Below are 18,285 nucleotides of genomic sequence, written 5' to 3'. Positions count from 1 at the left end.
TTGCAAGTACTTAAGTACACCGCCATGAAGCCGGATTGGTGGATTAGCTAGTACGACTCCGTCGGAGAAAGAGTAGAGCGCTAATGAATGTGTACGGAACAAACTTAGTACAGTAGCTAGCTCATCGGGAAGGTATCCTGTACCCTCCATCGTCGTCGAGGTACATGCAGATACTTTAGTTGCCAAGTACCTGCAAGCCATGGAGCGGAGAAAAGTACACTCATGTCTGTATCCACAGAGTACTGACGCCGCTTCAAGCTCGTACAGGCTACTACTGTCGCTGCCGTCCCCACCTCTCCGCTGCCCCTCCACCTCTACTTTTTTCAGCAGGCAACGTGTCAGGGTTCGGGGTGCTACTACCTTGCAGGCAAGTACGGAGTACTCCGTGCAACATTACTTACTTCGAGGACAACCGCGACAACCGTCGTCCTCGACAACAACAATTCATCTTGGCAGTCAATTGCTTCCCCCATTCCGCCGCTGTATGCTCGACTTCCTCCGTGCTACATACTAAACACCCCGGCACACGCACCTCGCCGTCCTTTGGCTTGTCGACTCCCTCCTTCTCCTTCAAAGTCCCACCAACAACATCCCCCACCATGGGTGCCGACATGTGAGCTCTCACCCGGGCTGGCCGCTCTTCTCGCCTCGACGGCGCGCCGCGGCCTCGCGAGAAATTTCGTGCACTGACGTCGAGCCGCGTAGTAACGTGGATGTCCTCATCATCGGCATGGGACCGACCGGTCTCGGCGCCGCCAAGCGACTGAACCACGTCGTGAGTGCTCGCCTCCGCGGTGCCCTGCCGACGGACAAAGATTGTTGACCATGGACGACAGAACGGACCTTCGTGGCTGGTCGTGGACTCGGCCGACAAGGCCGGCGGTCTCGCCGGTACCGACGTCACCCCCGAGGGCTTCGTAAGCACTCGCCTTGCTCTCCCTTCCTCGCCCGAACGCGTCCACCTGTCAATCCGCTGACGGCTCCCGTCCCCCCCGCCGGGCGTGCAGCTGTACGATGTCGGCGGCCACGTCATATTCTCTCACTACAAGTACTTCGATGACTGCCTCGACGAGGCCCTCCCCAAGGAGGACGACTGGCACACCCACCAGCGCATCTCGTACGTCCGCTACAAGGGCCTCTGGGTCCCGTACCCCTTCCAGAACAACATCTCCATGCTCCCCAAGGAGGACCAGGTCAAGTGCATCGACGGCTTGATCGATTCCGCCCTCGAGTGCCGCGTCGCCAGCAGCAAGCCCAAGGACTTTGACGAGTGGATCCTGCGAATGTGCGGCGAGGGCGTCGCCGACATCTTCATGCGTCCCTACAACTTCAAGGTCTGGGCCGTGCCCACCACCAAGGTATGCGGCTGCCCTCCTCCTCGCCTCGCCCCGACCGGTGCGTGGCCCGCGGCTCACGCGCATGCTCTCAGATGCAATGCCAGTGGCTCGGCGAGCGCGTCGCCGCCCCCGACGTCAAGACCGTCACCAAGAACGTCATCCTCAACAAGGTGGCCGGCAACTGGGGCCCCAACGCGACCTTCCGATTCCCCGCTCGCGACGGCACCGGCGGCATCTGGATCGCCGTCGCCGACACGCTTCCCAAGGAGAAGAAGCGGTTCGGCAAGCAGGGCGAGGTGACCAAGGTGGACGCGGAGAAGAAGATTGTCAGCTTCGCCGACGGCAGCACCGTCGGCTACGGCAAGCTGATCAGCACCATGGCCGTCGACCAGCTCGTCGAGAAGATGGGCAACCAGGAGCTCGTCACCCTGTCCAAGGGCCTCTACTACTCCACCACGCACGTCATCGGCGTCGGCGTTCGCGGTCCCCGCCCCGAGCGCATCGGCGACAAGTGCTGGGTAAGTCAGGCCCATCGTCCCGCCCCGCCGGCCGCCCGACGGACCGTCTGACCCGAGAGCGGCAGCTGTACTTTCCCGAGGACAACTGCCCCTTTTACCGCGCCACCATCTTCTCCAACTATTCTCCTCACAACCAACCCGAGGACAAGGTCAAGCTGCCGACTCTCTTCGTCGCCAACGGTTCCAAGTGCTCCGCCGAGGCCAAGGAGGGTCCCTACTGGTCCATCATGCTCGAGGTGTCCCAGTCGACCATGAAGCCCGTCGACGAGAAGAACCTGCTCAGGGACTGCGTCGCCGGGTTGATCAACACCGAGATGATCAAGCCCGACGACGAGATCGTCTCGACCTACCACCGCCGCTTCGACCACGGCTACCCCACGCCCACCCTCGAGCGCGAGGGCGTCCTCAAGCAGCTGCTGCCCAAGCTCCAGGACATGGACATCCTGTCGCGCGGCCGTTTCGGCAGCTGGCGATACGAGGTCGGCAACCAGGACCACTCGTTCATGCTCGGCGTCGAGGCTGCCGACCACATCGTCAACGGTGCCGTCGAGCTCACCCTCAACTACCCCGATTTCGTCAACTCGAGGCAGAACACCGAGCGGCGCCTGGCCACGAGCTTCGAGTATTGAGTCTCGGCCTCTGCCTAGCTCCCCACCCGGCCGACGGAGCGGTGCGTCCGACCTGTCTGCCGGCCGTCACCACGGTCGCAACCGAGCAAGCCAAGCAATCGTCGGGAATCGGCGGCGTGGGAAGCTGGGCAGGCCAGCAACGCCAAGCTGGACGACGGCAGGTCGAGTTGCCGGCGGAACCTGCTTCGTGGCGAAGCTGCCATTGCGCATGAGCACGGTCAGAGTGAGGGATGGTACGGATTTTCCTTTCGGCGGAGGGCTCGGAATGGTTGGCCGCCTGCTGCGAGACCCCTTGGACGTCTGCGCCGCAGGAGTGACTGGTTGCGTGCTGATGTCCTCCCAATGTCGATGACAGAAATCAGGCAAAGGCTTCAATTCCATTTGTGTCTACGACGTATCTATCCATCGAACACGGGCTTCGCCGCCATCGATGCACCTACCTATTCCGGGAACCCATCATGGCAAACGCCGTAGGGAGTGGTACGGAGTGGTGGGTGGTACGGCGTACTGCATGCTTGGTGGCATCATCGTGAGGCGAGATGGATGCCAATCCGGCCTTGCGGCCCTGCTGGGGAGCCTGGGACCCTGCAGCTCAATGCGCCGCTTGGGGCCTTGCATGACAACAAAGTACATGTACGTGCATGGAGTAGCGTGCCGTGGGGAAGTGGCAAGTACAAGTACTCAGGCACATGCCGGTTGAGCGGAACGGCGGCCAACCAGCGTCAACTGAACGGGGACGACGCCTCGTGCTACACGCCCGCCCGCCGCCTCTAGAGTGACGGCGCTTTGCCGTTGCATTTGCATGGTCGCGTTTGCAACACAACATGCATTTCGTGCGATTTCGTGCGTGCCATGGTACGAAGGTGTCGTCATCTCCTCGACAAAGTGAACAACGACCCAGGTGCCTAGTTGTAAGTACAGTACATGGAAAATTGCACCAGGGAATTGTACACTTGCATGTACAGTACAAGTACATCAGACCAAATTTTGCGTGCAATTCTTGCAGTCCAGTCTTGCTTGGCAACATTCGAGGAAGTATTTAATACTGGACAAGTAAGTACATGTATTACCTGTCAGTACATGTAAGTATTACCTGCAAGTATTACCTGCAAGTACATGTACGGAGAACAAGCACCAACTGCCTACTCCGTACGGAGTGCAGAGTACCGAGTACAAAGTGCCAATGTCGTAATCATGGTGATACCTACCTAGTACCTAGGTACCTAGTAAGTAGAACTCTGATGCTGCTCTGCTTAGTACTTCGGTGGTAGCACGTACACCTGCAGCACGAACCGCTGACGACGTCGGTGTACGTGTACTGACGGCAGCTGTAAGTACAGTACATGCCAAGTTGGTGTGCTGCCTTGGATGCCGACAGGACCTTGAATACGGATCGGAGTACGGAGTACAGAGAGGTACTTGGTGGGTAGTTCCCTTGGCGGCAAATACTAGCTGCTGGGTTAGTTGCGGTACTTCATTGCTCAGGCAATTGTGGTGTGGCCACTTGGTACTGTTGTAATTAGCAGCAAACGACCAAGATGCTGCTGCTGCTGACCCTTGGTGCCAGGTACATATCAGTACCTACTTCGTACCGACTGGTACCTCTGTCTACAGTAGTACGGAGGAGTTGACCAGGTTTTGCTACTACGGTTGCCGCGTTCTTCCATCAGCGGATTCTCCGACCGTCTCCTCCCTACCAGCAACACACCACCACACCCTCCTGCCCAGCCGTACACCTCGCCGACGCTTCATCCGAACAAATGCCCTGCCGGAAGTGCAACCCACCGGCTTCTTCTACTTCTTCTTCTTCTTCTTCTTCTCCTTCTCGCCGACCAGCACGCTCGCATCCGTCCATCGCCGAATAGAAAACCCTCCAGCGCAACGGGGCCAGGGACGGAAGCAGGAACAGAAGTATACGACGCCTCGACGGTGCCTGACGGAGTCAGCGGTGGTCGGCAGCAGCCTCGTCCAGCATCTTCTGCCGCTCCCCCTCGGGCCTTGCAGTCTTCCGATACGCGAAGCCGCGCCCGTCTGCCAGTCTCTTGCTACCGTGTCGTCGCCGCCTTTCCCGCTTTCGCTGTTTCCCAAACGCCGCCAGCCAACCGATGATGGGCGCTGCAGACAGGCCGAGACTGCCGCCGTCGCCGTCCCCGACTGCATGCCAGAGCCTTTGAGCTCAGCGTTTCCACACCCATTCCCCCGAAGCGCTGCAGGCCATCTCAGTCATCATGGACGGTGCCGCTCTCGCGTCGGACGACATACTCGATCCTCCTCCTCCGCCGCCGCCGCCGCGGCTTTTTGAGCGTCTTCGCCAGATCGCCGGCTACACATGGGATGAGACGAAACCTCCTTTCCACTCGTCGTATGATTTTTGGTAGGTTAAACTCGGCCCGCGAGCCCAAGCCTCCAACCCCCCCCCTCCCCGAGGCAGGGCATTCTACCCATTCGCCTTGCCGCTGGTGCTACTGCTCTGCCTGGTCATCGAGCGACCTGCGAGGACCGACGAGACAAAAGAGCCAAATTACTCACATCTTGGTATGCAGGCATGTTTTCGGCACCCATCACGTTTCCTCTCATTCTCCACCCGAAAGCCCTCGGCTCGGTGAATCGAACCATGGATCCGTGAGGCGGCCCTCGCCGTCCGATCATGGGCATGCTCCCCCGTCCGAGACGCAGAGTGCCGCCGAGACGCTGCGACCAGCACCCCAGAAGGCGCCGACACCCACGCTCTTCGTCCCGTCAAACGATGCATCCTATAGCGAGGAGGCTGTTGTCGCCCGCGTCTCGTTTCACGCCATCAGGGAAGAAAGAGCGTTCCACATCGCCAGAAGCGTAATCGCCACGGCCGATCCTGATGGAACCCACATCGTCAAACCCCTCGACATTGTCCGACTAAATCCGACCGCCGGCGATCGCGGCGTCATCGTCGTCGCCATCTACGCCCATCCGGGGCCCAATTTTCTCTTCGACTACATCGACATGGGTCCGGCCTTTTACATGGCCAAGAAGGTGGGCGACGCTTACGTCTCGTATCGCAGGAAGCCTCCCCGTGCTGCGCAACCCCCCATCACGTTGGAGTACTTTCTCGACTTCGCCATCGGCGCCGCGCAGTGCCTCGAGATCCTTCATCACGGCCAGGGCATCGTTCACGGCGAGATTCGTGGCGACGCCTTCCATTTCAACGCCGACGAGAACAAAGTGCGCATCATATCCTTCGGCTCCGGCACCAGATCCTTCGAGCATGGCCTCACGAGCACTGGCTGGTCGACACTCTCGAAAGAAGTCGGCGCCAAGAATAAGCTGCTCTACATCAGCCCCGAGCAGACGGGCCGCATGCCTGCCGAGCCCGACACGCGGACCGACATCTACTCGCTCGGTGTTCTGATGTGGACGCTCCTGACCCAGAAGCCCGTCTACAGCGGCGATAACCCTCTCGACATCGTCCAAGGCGTGCTGGGTCGAAGGATCCCCAACGTCGCCACCGTTCGGATCGATGTTCCGGATGTCATCGGCCGAATCATCCAGAAGTGCACCGCCAAGAACGTCCCCGACCGATATCACTCGGCGAGCGGCCTGCGGCACGATTTGGTCATGGCGCAGCAGCTTCTCGGCGACGGAGATTCTTCGGCTCTCAAGGACATGAAGATTGGAACCAGGGATGTGTCATCCTTCTTCATGCTGCCCACATCCATGATTGGCCGTCAGGAGGAGAGGAATGAGCTTCTCAAGGTCATCGACAGGGTCGCCCGCTCCCACTCCACCCTTGGCAACGGCATTTTCGTCGACGGCTACAGCCTCGGAAACGATGGCACGGCGGGCGATGAAATGTCCAGCGAAGGCGCCAGCTCGGTTGGCGGCACGAACCCCAGGAGCGGGTCGTTTACTCATACTATTTCTTCGGAGCACAAATTCCCGAGGAGCACCTTTCATCCCTCCATATTCTCCGATGCACCGACGTTGTCCAATGAAACGATATCGTCGTCGCACTCTAGTGCTCATGCGCGGACCCCGCGGCCGTGGGAGCGCCATCACTCCATGTCGTTCGACACCGCCAGCGTGGGCGATAGCCTGAGCTTCGAGGGCAGTCGCCTCATCCTGGCAGACTCGGCGACGACATCCTCCAGCCTATCTCGGCAGCTTGGCTCCTCCAAGTTCCGACGCCGTGGTCATTGCGAGATCGTCACGATACAGGGCGCCGGGGGCCTCGGGAAAAGCTTCCTGGTCCAGAGCGTGCTCGCCGACGCCCGACGGCGTGGGTACTGCGCGACGGCCAAGTTCGACACCGCCAGGCGAACGGCGTTCGGGCCGCTGCTCAAGCTGCTGTCGTCCCTGTTCAGGCAGGTGTGGGGTGAGAGGAACACCGAGACGCCCTTTCACCAGGGCCTGAAGCATTACGTCCGCCCCGTCTGGCCCATGCTGCACCGAGCCCTTGGCCTTCCCGAGTTCCTGCTCGGTCCTCCAGAGTCCGGCCCCTGCAGGTCGATCTCTTCCATGCAAAGCTCGGTGGCCCGTGGAAACGGCCGAGCGGCTGCGAACAGACGAGGCTCCTCTCCCGGAAGTTCGCCGGCCCGCGTTAGCCAACCCCCGAGCATCAAGTCGCCGCAAAACTCGCAAGATTACCTCTGCGCCGGCACCTCGACCAAGACGACGCGCCTCATGAACGTTTGTCTGGATATCCTCCGCGTTTTCACGACGCACAAGTTCATATGCTTCTGCCTCGATGACGTCCATTTCGCCGACGCCGAGTCTCTCGAGCTCATCACCCAGATCATCGGTGCGCGCATGAAGATGGTGATCATCATGACCTACCGCCCCGAGGAGCTCTCGAGCGATAGGATGGAGCGCATCATCTATCCGCAGGAACAAGAAGGTACGCGCCGAGCATGTCGCCGGAGCAAGCGATGGCTAACGGGACCGCAGATGCCCCGCACAATGGCCGCCCTACCGTGACCAAGATATCCCTGTCGCCGCTGACCGAAGACGACATACTCGAATTCGTCTCGACGTTGCTTTCCAGGCCCAAGGACGAGATCCTCTCCCTCGCTCTTGTCATCCAGTCCAAGACGGCGGGCAACCCTTTCTACATGCGCGAGATGCTCAGCGCCTGCCACCGCAAGAAGTGCATATGGTACGACTACCGAGACAGCCAGTGGCACTACGACCTGGACAGGCTGTTTGCCCAGTTCCAAGGAGAGAAAGACTACGACGTCCTCGACACGGGCTTCATCACGCACCGTCTGAGCGAGCTGCCACGGGCGGCGAGAGCAGTGTTGTCTTGGGGCGCCCTTCTGGGCAACTCGTTTTCCTTTGAGCTCATATCGCGCCTGATGAAGGGAGAGTTCGAGTATGACGACGACGTGACGGTGAGCTGTCCGGAGCTGCCTTGGCATGCGTATTCGGAGGGGGAGGCCATTTCGGGCCTTCAGGCCGCCATCCAGGCGTACATCATCGTGCCCTGCGAGATCGACGATCGCTTCCGCTTCGCCCACGACCGATACATCCACGCCTCTGCGGCCTTGAAGGAGTGCAACGCTCGGCGGATGCACTTCATCATCTCGCAGACCCTTCTCAAGTACTATGCCGTCGAGGCCAGGCAGCAGGACGACACGGCATCGCACGTCTGCGAAGCTGTCTGCATCATCAAGCGGCGTGTACCCGCTCGCCACGAGTTCAGAAAGCTGCTGATGGACTGCGCGCAAGCCGCCGTCGAGAACGGCGCGCGGCCAACCGCCGCCAAGTACTACACGTCGGCCATCGACTTGCTTCAGGAGAGGCCGTGGGAAGATGATGCCGAGGACGTTTCGTACGATGAGACCATGCAGCTTCACCTGCGCTCGGCCGAATGCTACCTTTTCATGGGCCAACTCTCCGCGGCCAACGACCTCTTGACGACGATATTCGCCAACGCAAAAACCGCAATCGACAAGGCCCCGGCGTACGTGCTGCAATCCAGGATCTTTGCCCAGAATGGCAACTCATTGGCCGCCTTCATTTCCCTCAAGGACTGTCTGTCGGCCCTCGGCGTCCCGCTCGACGACGAGCCAACCTATGAGAAGTGCGATGAACGCTTTGAGAACGTGGCCAAGCAGATACGGACCATGGACCGGTCGTTGCTCTTGTCGCCGAAGAAGCCAGGCGACACCATCATCGCATCGATTGGTGCGGTGCTTTCCGAGACGGCCAGCGCGGCTTGGTGGAGTGACTGTCTACACTTTTACCACCTTACCTTGGTGATGCTAGAGATGCACCTCTCGAGGGGTGCGTTTCCTCAGTCCGGCATGGCATTCCTGCACCTCGGCGTCGTGGCCTTGTCCAGGTTTGGCATGACCCAATTCGCAGTCGAGCTGGGATCGATCTGCCAGGAGCTCCTCTACGAAGCCCGGGACGCCTTCTCCATGGCGCGAGGTCAGATGCTGCATGCATGCTTCATCGGCCACGTCCAGTACTCCATGTCCCTGTCCATCTCCCAAATGGAAGATGCCATAGAGTTGGCGTCGGTAGGCGGGGATCGGATGTCGACGATTCTCAGCTACGGCCTCTGTGCTCAGGTCAAGTTTTTTGCCAGCGAAAATCTGTCCGATCTCGAGAGCTTCTGCCAATATGGCTGCGAAGACATACCCAATTGGTCGTTTGACACTCGAGGGGGCTCCCTCCTCGTCGCCATGAGGCAAATATGTCGATCTCTGCAGGGCAAGACCTTCACCCATGACGAGCTTGGCGTGATGAGCGACGAGATGCATGATGGTCACGTTTACAAGAGCTGGCTTACGAGCCAGACGCAGGAGAGCAACAGGTCATCGCTCTTCTACGAGAGCATGGAGCTCGTCGCTCTTTTCTTGTTTGGCCATTACGAGCGTGCCATCGAGATCGGGCGAAGATGCTGCGACAAGATTTCCATGCTCTGGTCGGCGCGCAACAGCAAATTAATCCTGCTATTCTACGGGTTGGCACGAACGGGTCACTTGCTGAGGCAGATGCAGGATCCACGCTCGCAGGCAGAGGACTTTTCCGCCGACGCGCAGGATGTGGTCCTGGAGCTGCGTGGCTTCGTGAAGCTGATGGAGCAGTGGTCCGTCGTGTCGGACGTCAACTACCGCTCCTGGTCGAGCCTCTTGGGCGCCCAGATAGCCGAGCTCTCCAACGACCACGGCCAGGCGATCCAGCACTACGAAGAAGCCCTGGATCACGCGGCCGAGCACGACTTTGTCTTTGAGGAGGCACTTGGAAACTACCTGATGGCAGGCTTCTTCATCAGGCGAAAGGCTAGAAGGTCCGCTCGCGCCGCTCTCCAGGACGCCATCGGCTTGTACAGGCAAATATCGGCCACCGGAGTGGCCAGAGCCATCGAGGAAGAGCACAGCTTGCTGCTTCACGGTCCAACGCGAAACCATAGAACGAACGAGGCTGGCATCCAGACAGATTTCGTCGCCGATGCCTCGTCGGGGCCGTACCGAAACGGGGAGGATGGCGACGATCTCGCACAGAGCCCATCTCACCCAATGTCAGACCTCCGAGGAGACCGTGTCGGGACGTGGCGAGGATCGATGAGCATGCAGGGTGGAGGCGGGTCTGGGCTTCCTGCTCTCGATATGATCGACCTGCACGCCATCCTTGTGTCCTCGCAAGTCATCTCATCCGTCTTGCAGGTCGACGAGCTGCTCAAGACCATGTGCGACGTCGTTTTGCAGACTTGCGGCGGCTCCGCCACACGTGCTGCCATCATCGTTCAAGAAACCAGCACGGACACGTGGGGGCTCGCTGCCAGCGGCGATCCCGAACGCGGAGCCTCGGCACACAACCCGGGCCTGCCCTTGTCCGGCACTTCGCTGATCGCAGAGAACGTCGTCCTGTACTGTTCGCGTTTCCTGGAGACCGTCTTCATCCCCGATCTCGTCGCCGACGAGAGATTCGGAAACGTCAACGACTCTTGGCTGCAGCGGAATCCATTGAGCAAGGCCATCATCGCCATTCCCATCTCGCACGGCACGAAGCCGCTTCTCGGGGTTCTGTACCTCGAAGGAGAACCCGGTTCCTTCTCGGACCGCAATGTCACCGTCCTGCAGCTCCTGGTCAACCAGATCGGCATCAGCTACTCGAACGCGCTGTCGATGAAGAACGTCGAGAAGATCTCTGCCGAGAACCGATCGATGGTGTCGGTGCAGAAGCGAGCGCTGGCCAAGGCGCTGGAGGCGGAAACGAAGGCGAAGAACGCCGAGGCGGAGGCGAAGCGCAACGTCAAGCTCGCGGAAGAGGCTGCCAAGGCCAAGTCAATCTTCCTTGCCAACGTCTCGCACGAGCTCCGAACGCCTCTGAATGGCGTCATCGGAAACTCGGAGCTGCTCCGCGACAGCATCCTGAACCGGGAGCAGCTTGAAATGGCAGACTCCATCCGCGTCTCGGCCGACCTGCTTCTGACCGTCATCAACGACATCCTGGACTTTTCGAAGATGGAAGCCGACAAGATGAAGCTGTACATCATCGCCTTCAACCCCGAGGAGATGGTACGGGAGGTTGTCCGGGCCGTTTCCTACAGCAACCGGGAGAAGACGTCGAAGAAAAATGTCAAAATTGTCCAGGACATTGATCTACCTTCAATGCTCATCTACGGGGATCCGATCCGTCTTCACCAGGTTCTGGGCAATCTCATCGGCAACAGTCTCAAGTTCACCGAGGATGGGTCGATCACGATCGGCGCCCGCGTGGATTCGGTGACGAAGGAAAAGGCGACGCTGACCTTTTGGGTGCGGGACACGGGCATCGGCATCCCGCCGCAGCAGCTGGCGAAGCTCTTCCAGCCGTTCAGCCAGGCCGACGCGAGCACGGCGAGAAAGTACGGCGGTAGCGGTTTGGGTTTGAGCATCTGCAAATCCCTCATCGAGATCATGATGCAGGGCACCATCCAGCTGGAGAGCGAGGAGACGGTCGGCACGACGGCGTGGTTCACCGTCAGCTTCGACAAGGCCAAGCCGGACGTTTCAGCAGGGGATGCGCAGTCGAAGGACTCGCCACCCATCGATCGCTACTCGGCGACGACTTCATCGATTGGTCGGGCGATATCGCCGAATCTCTACCTCGACCTGACCAAGGTGTGCAAGGAAGACGTGCGGATTTGCGTTGCCGAGGACAACCCGATCAATCAAAAGATCGCCATACAATACGTCCAGCGGTTGGGCTACCCCAACGTCGACGCGTACGAGAATGGGCTCAGGGCGGTGGAGGGGCTTCGGCAAAAGGCGAAGATGGGCGTGCCGTACCACATCGTGCTCATGGATGTCCAGATGCCGATTCTGGACGGATACGAGGCCACGAAGCTACTTCGCAAGGACCCGATCGAGGCGGTCCGAAAAGTTTTAGTCATTGCCATGACGGCGTCGGCGATTCAGGGAGACCGAGAGAAGTGCCTCGATGCGGGCATGAACGACTACCTGGCCAAGCCCGTGCGATCCGAGGTGCTGAAGAAGAAGCTGGATGCATACGTCAGCAATTCGATGGGCACCCCCTTTTCGGACCCGTCGTGCAACGACGGTGGTGCCGACCTGAGCATGGAGCGGAACACGGCGCCTGAGCCGGCTCACGCATCCCCCCGTCGGCTGGGACTGGGTGCAGTCGCGCGCGAGAGGGCAAACGACGTCGTAATGTTCGAACCCATCATGGAGGACGATGCGGCGTACAATACGCCGGATGATAAAATTGCTAGGCAAGCGAACGAGGGCCCAGTCTTCGGCACACGCCGCGGTGCGACCGATCATCCGTCGCCACTCTCGCAAAGCAGCCCTGCAGGGGAAGCGCAAAGGCGAGGGTCGGGCGAGGACCAGAGTCCGAACGGCGGCGGGTCCGAAGGCGAATCGGCGGCGCAGCAGCAGCAGAAACGGCAACCTCGAAAGTTGACGAAGAGCCGCGACAACAGCGACGTCGGTGTCGAGGACGGCAATGGCACGGCCAAGAAACCCGGCTGCGAGAGGCCCAGGGGTGTCCTGACCAAGAGACCGACGACGCTTCTATCCTCGGGCGCCGCCGACGATGAGCAGCAGAGCGGCGTCACGCCCAGCTAGATTTCCTCGCTCGAGTTGGAACTGGCCGCTTCGAGCCAGCGGCATCCTCCCCTTCCGGTTTTATGATGTAATACGACTTGACGAAAGCTATGTCGACGGTCCTCTTTTGCATGTCAAACGTGCGCACGCGACTCGATGGCCGTGTCAGTACAAGTACATGAATCGCTTGCTTGGGTTCCCTTCATTTATTTGGTTGATTTATTCAGGGCGCGAGGTCGGCTCCCCTCCCCGGCGGCGCACATCCTCGCCTCAACATTCTCCTCATTTTACGCCAATTGTTCGCACGGGCGAGGCTTGGGACTGGATAGAAGACGGGGGTAAGACGGGGTGGCGAGGCGCGGCTGACGTCGCTTGGCCGCGTCAACGTGGGCGTGATGCATGGCTTGGTTCGAACGGCATGAGAAGGGCTCTCGCCTTCGACAGGCGCGTGCATTTCTTCCCGCCTCGGCTTTGCGTGGCGCGTCGCCGCTGGCGGCCTTGGACGTGCTGTGCTCTTTGTTGGAAATATTTCCCACGGGTCGGCAAGGCCACGGATGACAGCGACGAAGGTGAGGAGGCGTGATGGTGTTGCGGCTGGCCCGGGTGGTACTGCGGGAGGGGAAATGGGCTACCGATGCGCACGAAGCAGGGGACAGGACGCAGGGTGCGGATTGCTCTGGATAGAACGGCAGCATTATGGCAGACCTGGTCACGATTCTGGTGACATGCATGTTCCGTTCCCCGGACGAACATGGCGACATGGATTGAGAGCTAGAAGTTCTGCACAGCGCATGTGAGTGGAAATACGTGATACTTGTGCAAGGTTTGCTTTTTCCCCTTTCCAAATCGGTGCACTTGCCTTGTTCCTTGTGACTCTCGGATTTGGAATGATGGGACGCCGGTTGAGAAATCGTACGAAGTGGGCGGTCATGAAGACGGGATGGAGGGGAGGGAGTGTGCGTCATCCACACCCACACACGACGAAGACTCCAAGTGGAGAAAGATTCAGGACAGAGCGAGCCAGGCCCAAGCACCACGGAGTACTAGGTGCTCGATAGGCATGGGCACCACACTGACGCTGGCGTTGCCGTCGAAATCACCCACGGCCATTCATGCGGCGTCGTCTCGGTGCAGGCCTAGCGTGCGGCAAGTTGCTGTTCCGTGCTGTAGGGTAGCTGCGATGCAACGGTTGGCAGCGTCGTCTAACGGAATGCGACATGACCTTTTGCGAAGGTGTCTCGAGGGGGATACGGCGACGATGTTGCCGCAAGCCACTCGGCCCGGCGTCCTTCCACTCACCGTCGCACCTCCACACTTGCTGGTGAGAGACGGGGTGATTGGTTGGGTTCGATGGTTCCTCGCCGTCGACTCAAGGCAACCTTGCACGCCAAGGCAAGGGACGCCTTGCCACGGCCGACAACCCGAGGACAACAAAGACAAAAGCTGCCGTTACCCCTTGCAGGCAAGACGCGTTCGAAGTATCAGAGGATGGACCGAGTTTGAGCTGGATAGGCGGAAAAGGGGGGCAAAAATGTTGGACGGTGAGTTGTCGTTTCGGGTCGGAGGATACCCCTGCTCACGGAGGCTACCTCTCCAGGATACATGCATCTGCTGGCAGATGGGCACTCAGGAATGCCGGCCAGAAGGGGCCAGCGGCGGTCAAGGGCAGGGCGGGATGCTGGAGACGGGTAGGGGTCTAGGAGGGTGAGGGTGACGGCAAGTTGGTTGGCTGGCATGCAAGGCTCGCGCTAGGAGGGTCGAGGTGGGAAGCTATCGTGACAAACTCGCATGCTATGCAACGTACTGGGTTAGTTCGACCAAGCTACACGGATACGCAGGATGGACATGCAACGATACACTGTCATCCAAGGATGGCGTCCGAGTGTTGAGGAGGCCACGGCTAGGCCTGGACCTGGGGGCTATCGTCATCGCCGGCGTCGGCGGCGGTGTCGTCCGGCTGGCCTTGCTGAGCGGTTTGGGTGGAAAGGGGATATCGAAAAGGCCAGCTCAGGAAAGGGATGATGAAGCCAAGGTGGAAGCGAAGCGAGGCCACGACAGCAGCAACAGCCGCAGCAGGACGTGCATGCATGCATGCCCGGACGAGGCTCTTGGCGCAGAACCGACATTGGTGATGATGTCTCTCCGTGCGATGGAACCAGCACCAGAGCTTGCACCTGCTTGCCCGCCTGCTGCCGCTTGCTGGCCTGTTCTTTCGGTGGGCGAATGGATGCAGGGCGAGACGGGAGGAGAGCGAGTCTGGGGCGATTATGGCGTCATGATTCGTGCGGACCCAAGAGCGTACGCAAGCACAAGCACTAGCAGAGCACCAGCATGCACGGTGCAGGCAGAGGTACAGGCAGAGGTATAGGAAGAGAGGTACAGGCAGAGCGGTGCAGGCAGAGCGTGTGCAGGCAGTGGCTCAGGCATGGAGGCTCAGGCAGTGGCAGAGGCAGAGGTGCGGAAGAACCGGCCATGGCCGCGAGCCGCCCTGGGTGCAGCGGCTAGGGCCGGGCCTCGAGGAAGAGGGCGACGCAGGTGCAGCAGCGGCATGCGCAGCGAGGTCGGGGGGGGGGGGGGGTCGGGACAGGCAAGGCAGGGCCCGCCCCTGGCGCTCGGCGGTTCCCTCCAGGGCTGACGTCCTTGCGTTGGGTTACGCTGGGTTAGGTAGGTCCTATCTCTCAGGGCCATGGCCAAGCCGTAGCAGGCACTTCTGTCATGGTTGCGCCGTACCGATCGATGGGGCATGAGGGCAGCCAGCACCAAGACGTACGGACCACACCGCACTAATACCTGCCATGCGTGCCGACCAGTACCGGTACAGCCGCCGCACCGGTGCAAACACTGTACAGGCACGCTCGCGTAGACGTCGCAAGTGCTTGCATCCTATATCACGATGCACGAGTGCGTGCATGTGTCCCGCATGCGTGCGAGTGCACACCCATGCAAGTGTTCATGTGGTCGCACGCGCACGTGGAGGTAGCGTTGGCAGGGAGAGCAAGTGATAATTATAAACTCCTAGACATGGCTACCTGGTGATACGGGAGATTTCACTGGAATGTCTCACAACTCCGTGGCCCGACCCACCGACGGATGAGCGAATGATGGAAGCCAGGATCCCGCCAGGACGTGACTGGCCCAAATACCGGGAGGTACATGAAGGAGCGCGTGCTGCTTGGTGATCAAGACTTGCGCTCCCGAAGCGTGTTGCGTACATGCGCATGTAGAGGAGGTGGGTGCAGGGTAAATCACCGTACAAGCACTTGCAAGGACGCCCGCCACGAGGCGCTAGGATGCAAGCATAAGTGTACAAGTACTGTACTTGCACCTACTCGCATGCCGTCGGCACTTGGGCACATGGACACCACCTTTGACGGTGGTAGGTACCTCCCTTTGTCACGAAGCGTAGCACCAACACTGCCGCTCCACAGCGGGCATGCCTGCTCATCGTCGGTGCATGCTGGGCAACGAAAGTCCCGTAGGGGCACGCCGACAAGGTGCGGGACGGCGTAGGCGTTCAGGGCACTCGTGGGTCTCGCAGGCACCACTAGGCAGGCGGCTTGGCCTCTAGGGGCTTCCGTTTGGCCACGGTGCACGCATGTCGATGCGAGCATGTGGCGTGATGCCAAACAGACATCACACCTCGGGTGGTCGGCAACAAAGGGATGACTTTACCGTAGGGAGCGTGCAGAGCGTGCAGTCGCACCCGATGTTTCCGCCGACGGACGTGTACACGGACCTGGCCCACTGCTCTGCGCGTCGCGTGTTGCCCGTGGTGACGGGACGGGCGATGAGCACTTGTCGTGACCGCAGGTGCATGTACATGCGCATGCACGCATCACTTGGGTATCGTAGGTACCGAGGGGAACCGACGAGGCACGAAGAATTGCGACGGGGACCCGTGCCCGTTCGCGGGGCCGGTCGGCGTGGTGCGGCACGCACAGCCTGTAGGCATAGGTGTCAGCGTGCGGCAGGCGTCGTCCGGCGCACGAATTCTTGCGCTCGACAGTGCGGCCTGGGAGGCGAGCATTTCGTCCTCTCCTCGCCGCACTCGGCGTTCCGTCCCAGTCATGACGTGCAGGAGCACGGAGCGCGCGGGCGACAGAACAGGCACGGTGCTGCAGGCGCATGCACTTTGTCCTCCCTGCTCCCACTCCGTAGGCGGATCTGTAATAGAGGCGCAGGGGGCGACGTGGGGAAGGCTCCCTGGCCGAGTTTCACACCCTGCGACGGCGGGTAGGGATGCGAGACGAACGGGCGCCATGCAAGCCCATCTCTGTCCGCGTGACCGGCTGCGCTGGCTGGCTCCCCGAGTCGAGGCGCGCACCCGGCACCTATCTGATCTGACGATGCCGCGCGGGCATGCCGGCATGCCCGGCAGCGGCAGGGCCACCAGGTACCGTCGGCAGACTGGCGCTGTGCGCAGAACGAGCGAGCGTGCTGCTCGCCGTGCTGGTGCTTGCAGGTGTAGGAGCGAGCGACGGTGCGCTGGCGCGGTATGTTGGCACACCGGCGTTGCTTGGTCGCACCAACGTACTTAAGTACGTGCAAGTACGTGCAAGTACGTGTACAGTAGGTACATGCGTGGCGAGTGCGGCACATGTAGTTGCGCCTGGACATGTACTTACAGTGGCATGTACTTGCAGTACTTACTAGTACTTACTTACAAGCACCCTACGCATGATACTTGCGTACAATTACGGAGTAATTACCGAGCTTGTACATTGGTGCAAGTGTACGGGACACTTGCGAGCAGTATTGCTTGTTGTCGCTGCAGCACCGCACCGGTACATGCGCTTGCATCATCTGCAAACCGGTAGGTATCCCGTAGCAGAAACAGCTTTTGCTTGCGGCCGGGTGAGTGGCAGTGCATGGACGATGCGCCGGCTCTTGCACTAGCGGGCGCCGTACGGACCATGTCGGCACAGGCAGCTTCCATCGTAGCTGGATGAGCTTCCGCATGGGTCATGGGCGTCGTGAAGATGCGTCCCAACTTGCCGCCAGGCAGCCGCCCCCGCTCGTGAGATGAACGGTACCTACTAACCTAGGTGAAGGCGCACCTACCTGTGCCCGTACCGTGCGCTGGCGACCCGGCGTTGGGACTCTACAGCACTCCGTACAAGCGCTCCGCACAAGCACTCACGTACTAACGCAAAAACAGCACAGCACGCACCTAGCACCTACAGTGCTGTGCACACACATGTGCTGCCATGATCAGGGCATGACGGTCAGGAGCCGCCGCGGGAGAACGGCTGGCACGTAAGCGCTTGTGTGCTGTGCCGCATGTGGACGAACACTGGCGGCAATTGGTGCCACGGAACGGCATGCGTGTACAAGTATTTTGCAAGCACAGCGAGATATAATACTTGTAGGTGCATCGCTGCAGTAGATCTACAACGCACCCGTGGACATATCTGCCAGGTTAGTAAGTACGGAGTACGGAGTACTACGGGTAGACATGTACCGGTACGAGCGCTCCTCGGCATCATCGCCCAGAGCAGAGCGGGCAAGGCACATGGTGCAAGTACATTGCCTGCTGGCACTTGTGCTGCATGCACTCGGCACTCTGCAAAATCCCACGGAGTACTTGAGCGCGGAGGAATCATACAAGTCGAATGCCCAAGTGCACTGCCACCTGTGGAGGTTCGGTACGGCACGGTGCGGTGCGGTGCACCACCAAGACTGGTGCCAAGGTACGCTCGTCGACCGTCTGTCCGGCGCAGGCGCGGGCTGCAGCTCAGCGGCGTGGCGGATGCACATCTCGGGAATGGAA

At 60.2% G+C, this 18,285-nt stretch overlaps 3 protein-coding genes across 3 annotated transcripts; all 3 read left to right on the top strand.

The window, feature by feature from the left end:
• Positions 1–599: 599 nt before the first annotated feature.
• On the top strand, positions 600–2,484 carry DCS_07224 (UDP-galactopyranose mutase; the record flags this gene model as incomplete). Its single annotated transcript, XM_040804509.1, has 6 exons — positions 600–613; positions 706–775; positions 837–917; positions 1,008–1,358; positions 1,430–1,855; positions 1,921–2,484. The coding sequence occupies 6 exons, from the start codon at positions 600–602 to the stop codon at positions 2,482–2,484; spliced, it is 1,506 nt and encodes a 501-aa protein (XP_040654613.1).
• A 2,228-nt stretch (positions 2,485–4,712) lies between these two features.
• DCS_07223 (ATPase-like, ATP-binding domain protein) lies at positions 4,713–12,536 on the top strand (the record flags this gene model as incomplete). The annotated part of the gene is made up of 3 exons (XM_040804508.1): positions 4,713–4,858; positions 5,028–7,354; positions 7,405–12,536. 3 exons carry the CDS (start codon positions 4,713–4,715, stop codon positions 12,534–12,536), a joined length of 7,605 nt encoding a protein of 2,534 aa, XP_040654612.1.
• A 1,510-nt stretch (positions 12,537–14,046) lies between these two features.
• On the top strand, positions 14,047–14,883 carry DCS_07222 (uncharacterized protein; the record flags this gene model as incomplete). The annotated part of the gene is made up of 2 exons (XM_040804507.1): positions 14,047–14,056; positions 14,354–14,883. The coding sequence occupies 2 exons, from the start codon at positions 14,047–14,049 to the stop codon at positions 14,881–14,883; spliced, it is 540 nt and encodes a 179-aa protein (XP_040654611.1).
• Between the last annotated feature and the right edge of the window lie 3,402 nt (positions 14,884–18,285).

The sequence above is a fragment of the Drechmeria coniospora genome, chromosome 03 (assembly GCF_001625195.1).
Source record: "Drechmeria coniospora strain ARSEF 6962 chromosome 03, whole genome shotgun sequence".
Lineage (NCBI taxonomy): Eukaryota > Fungi > Ascomycota > Sordariomycetes > Hypocreales > Ophiocordycipitaceae > Drechmeria > Drechmeria coniospora.
The sequence above is the reverse complement of the archived record's forward strand: the minus strand, read 5'-3'. Positions and strand labels throughout refer to the sequence as shown.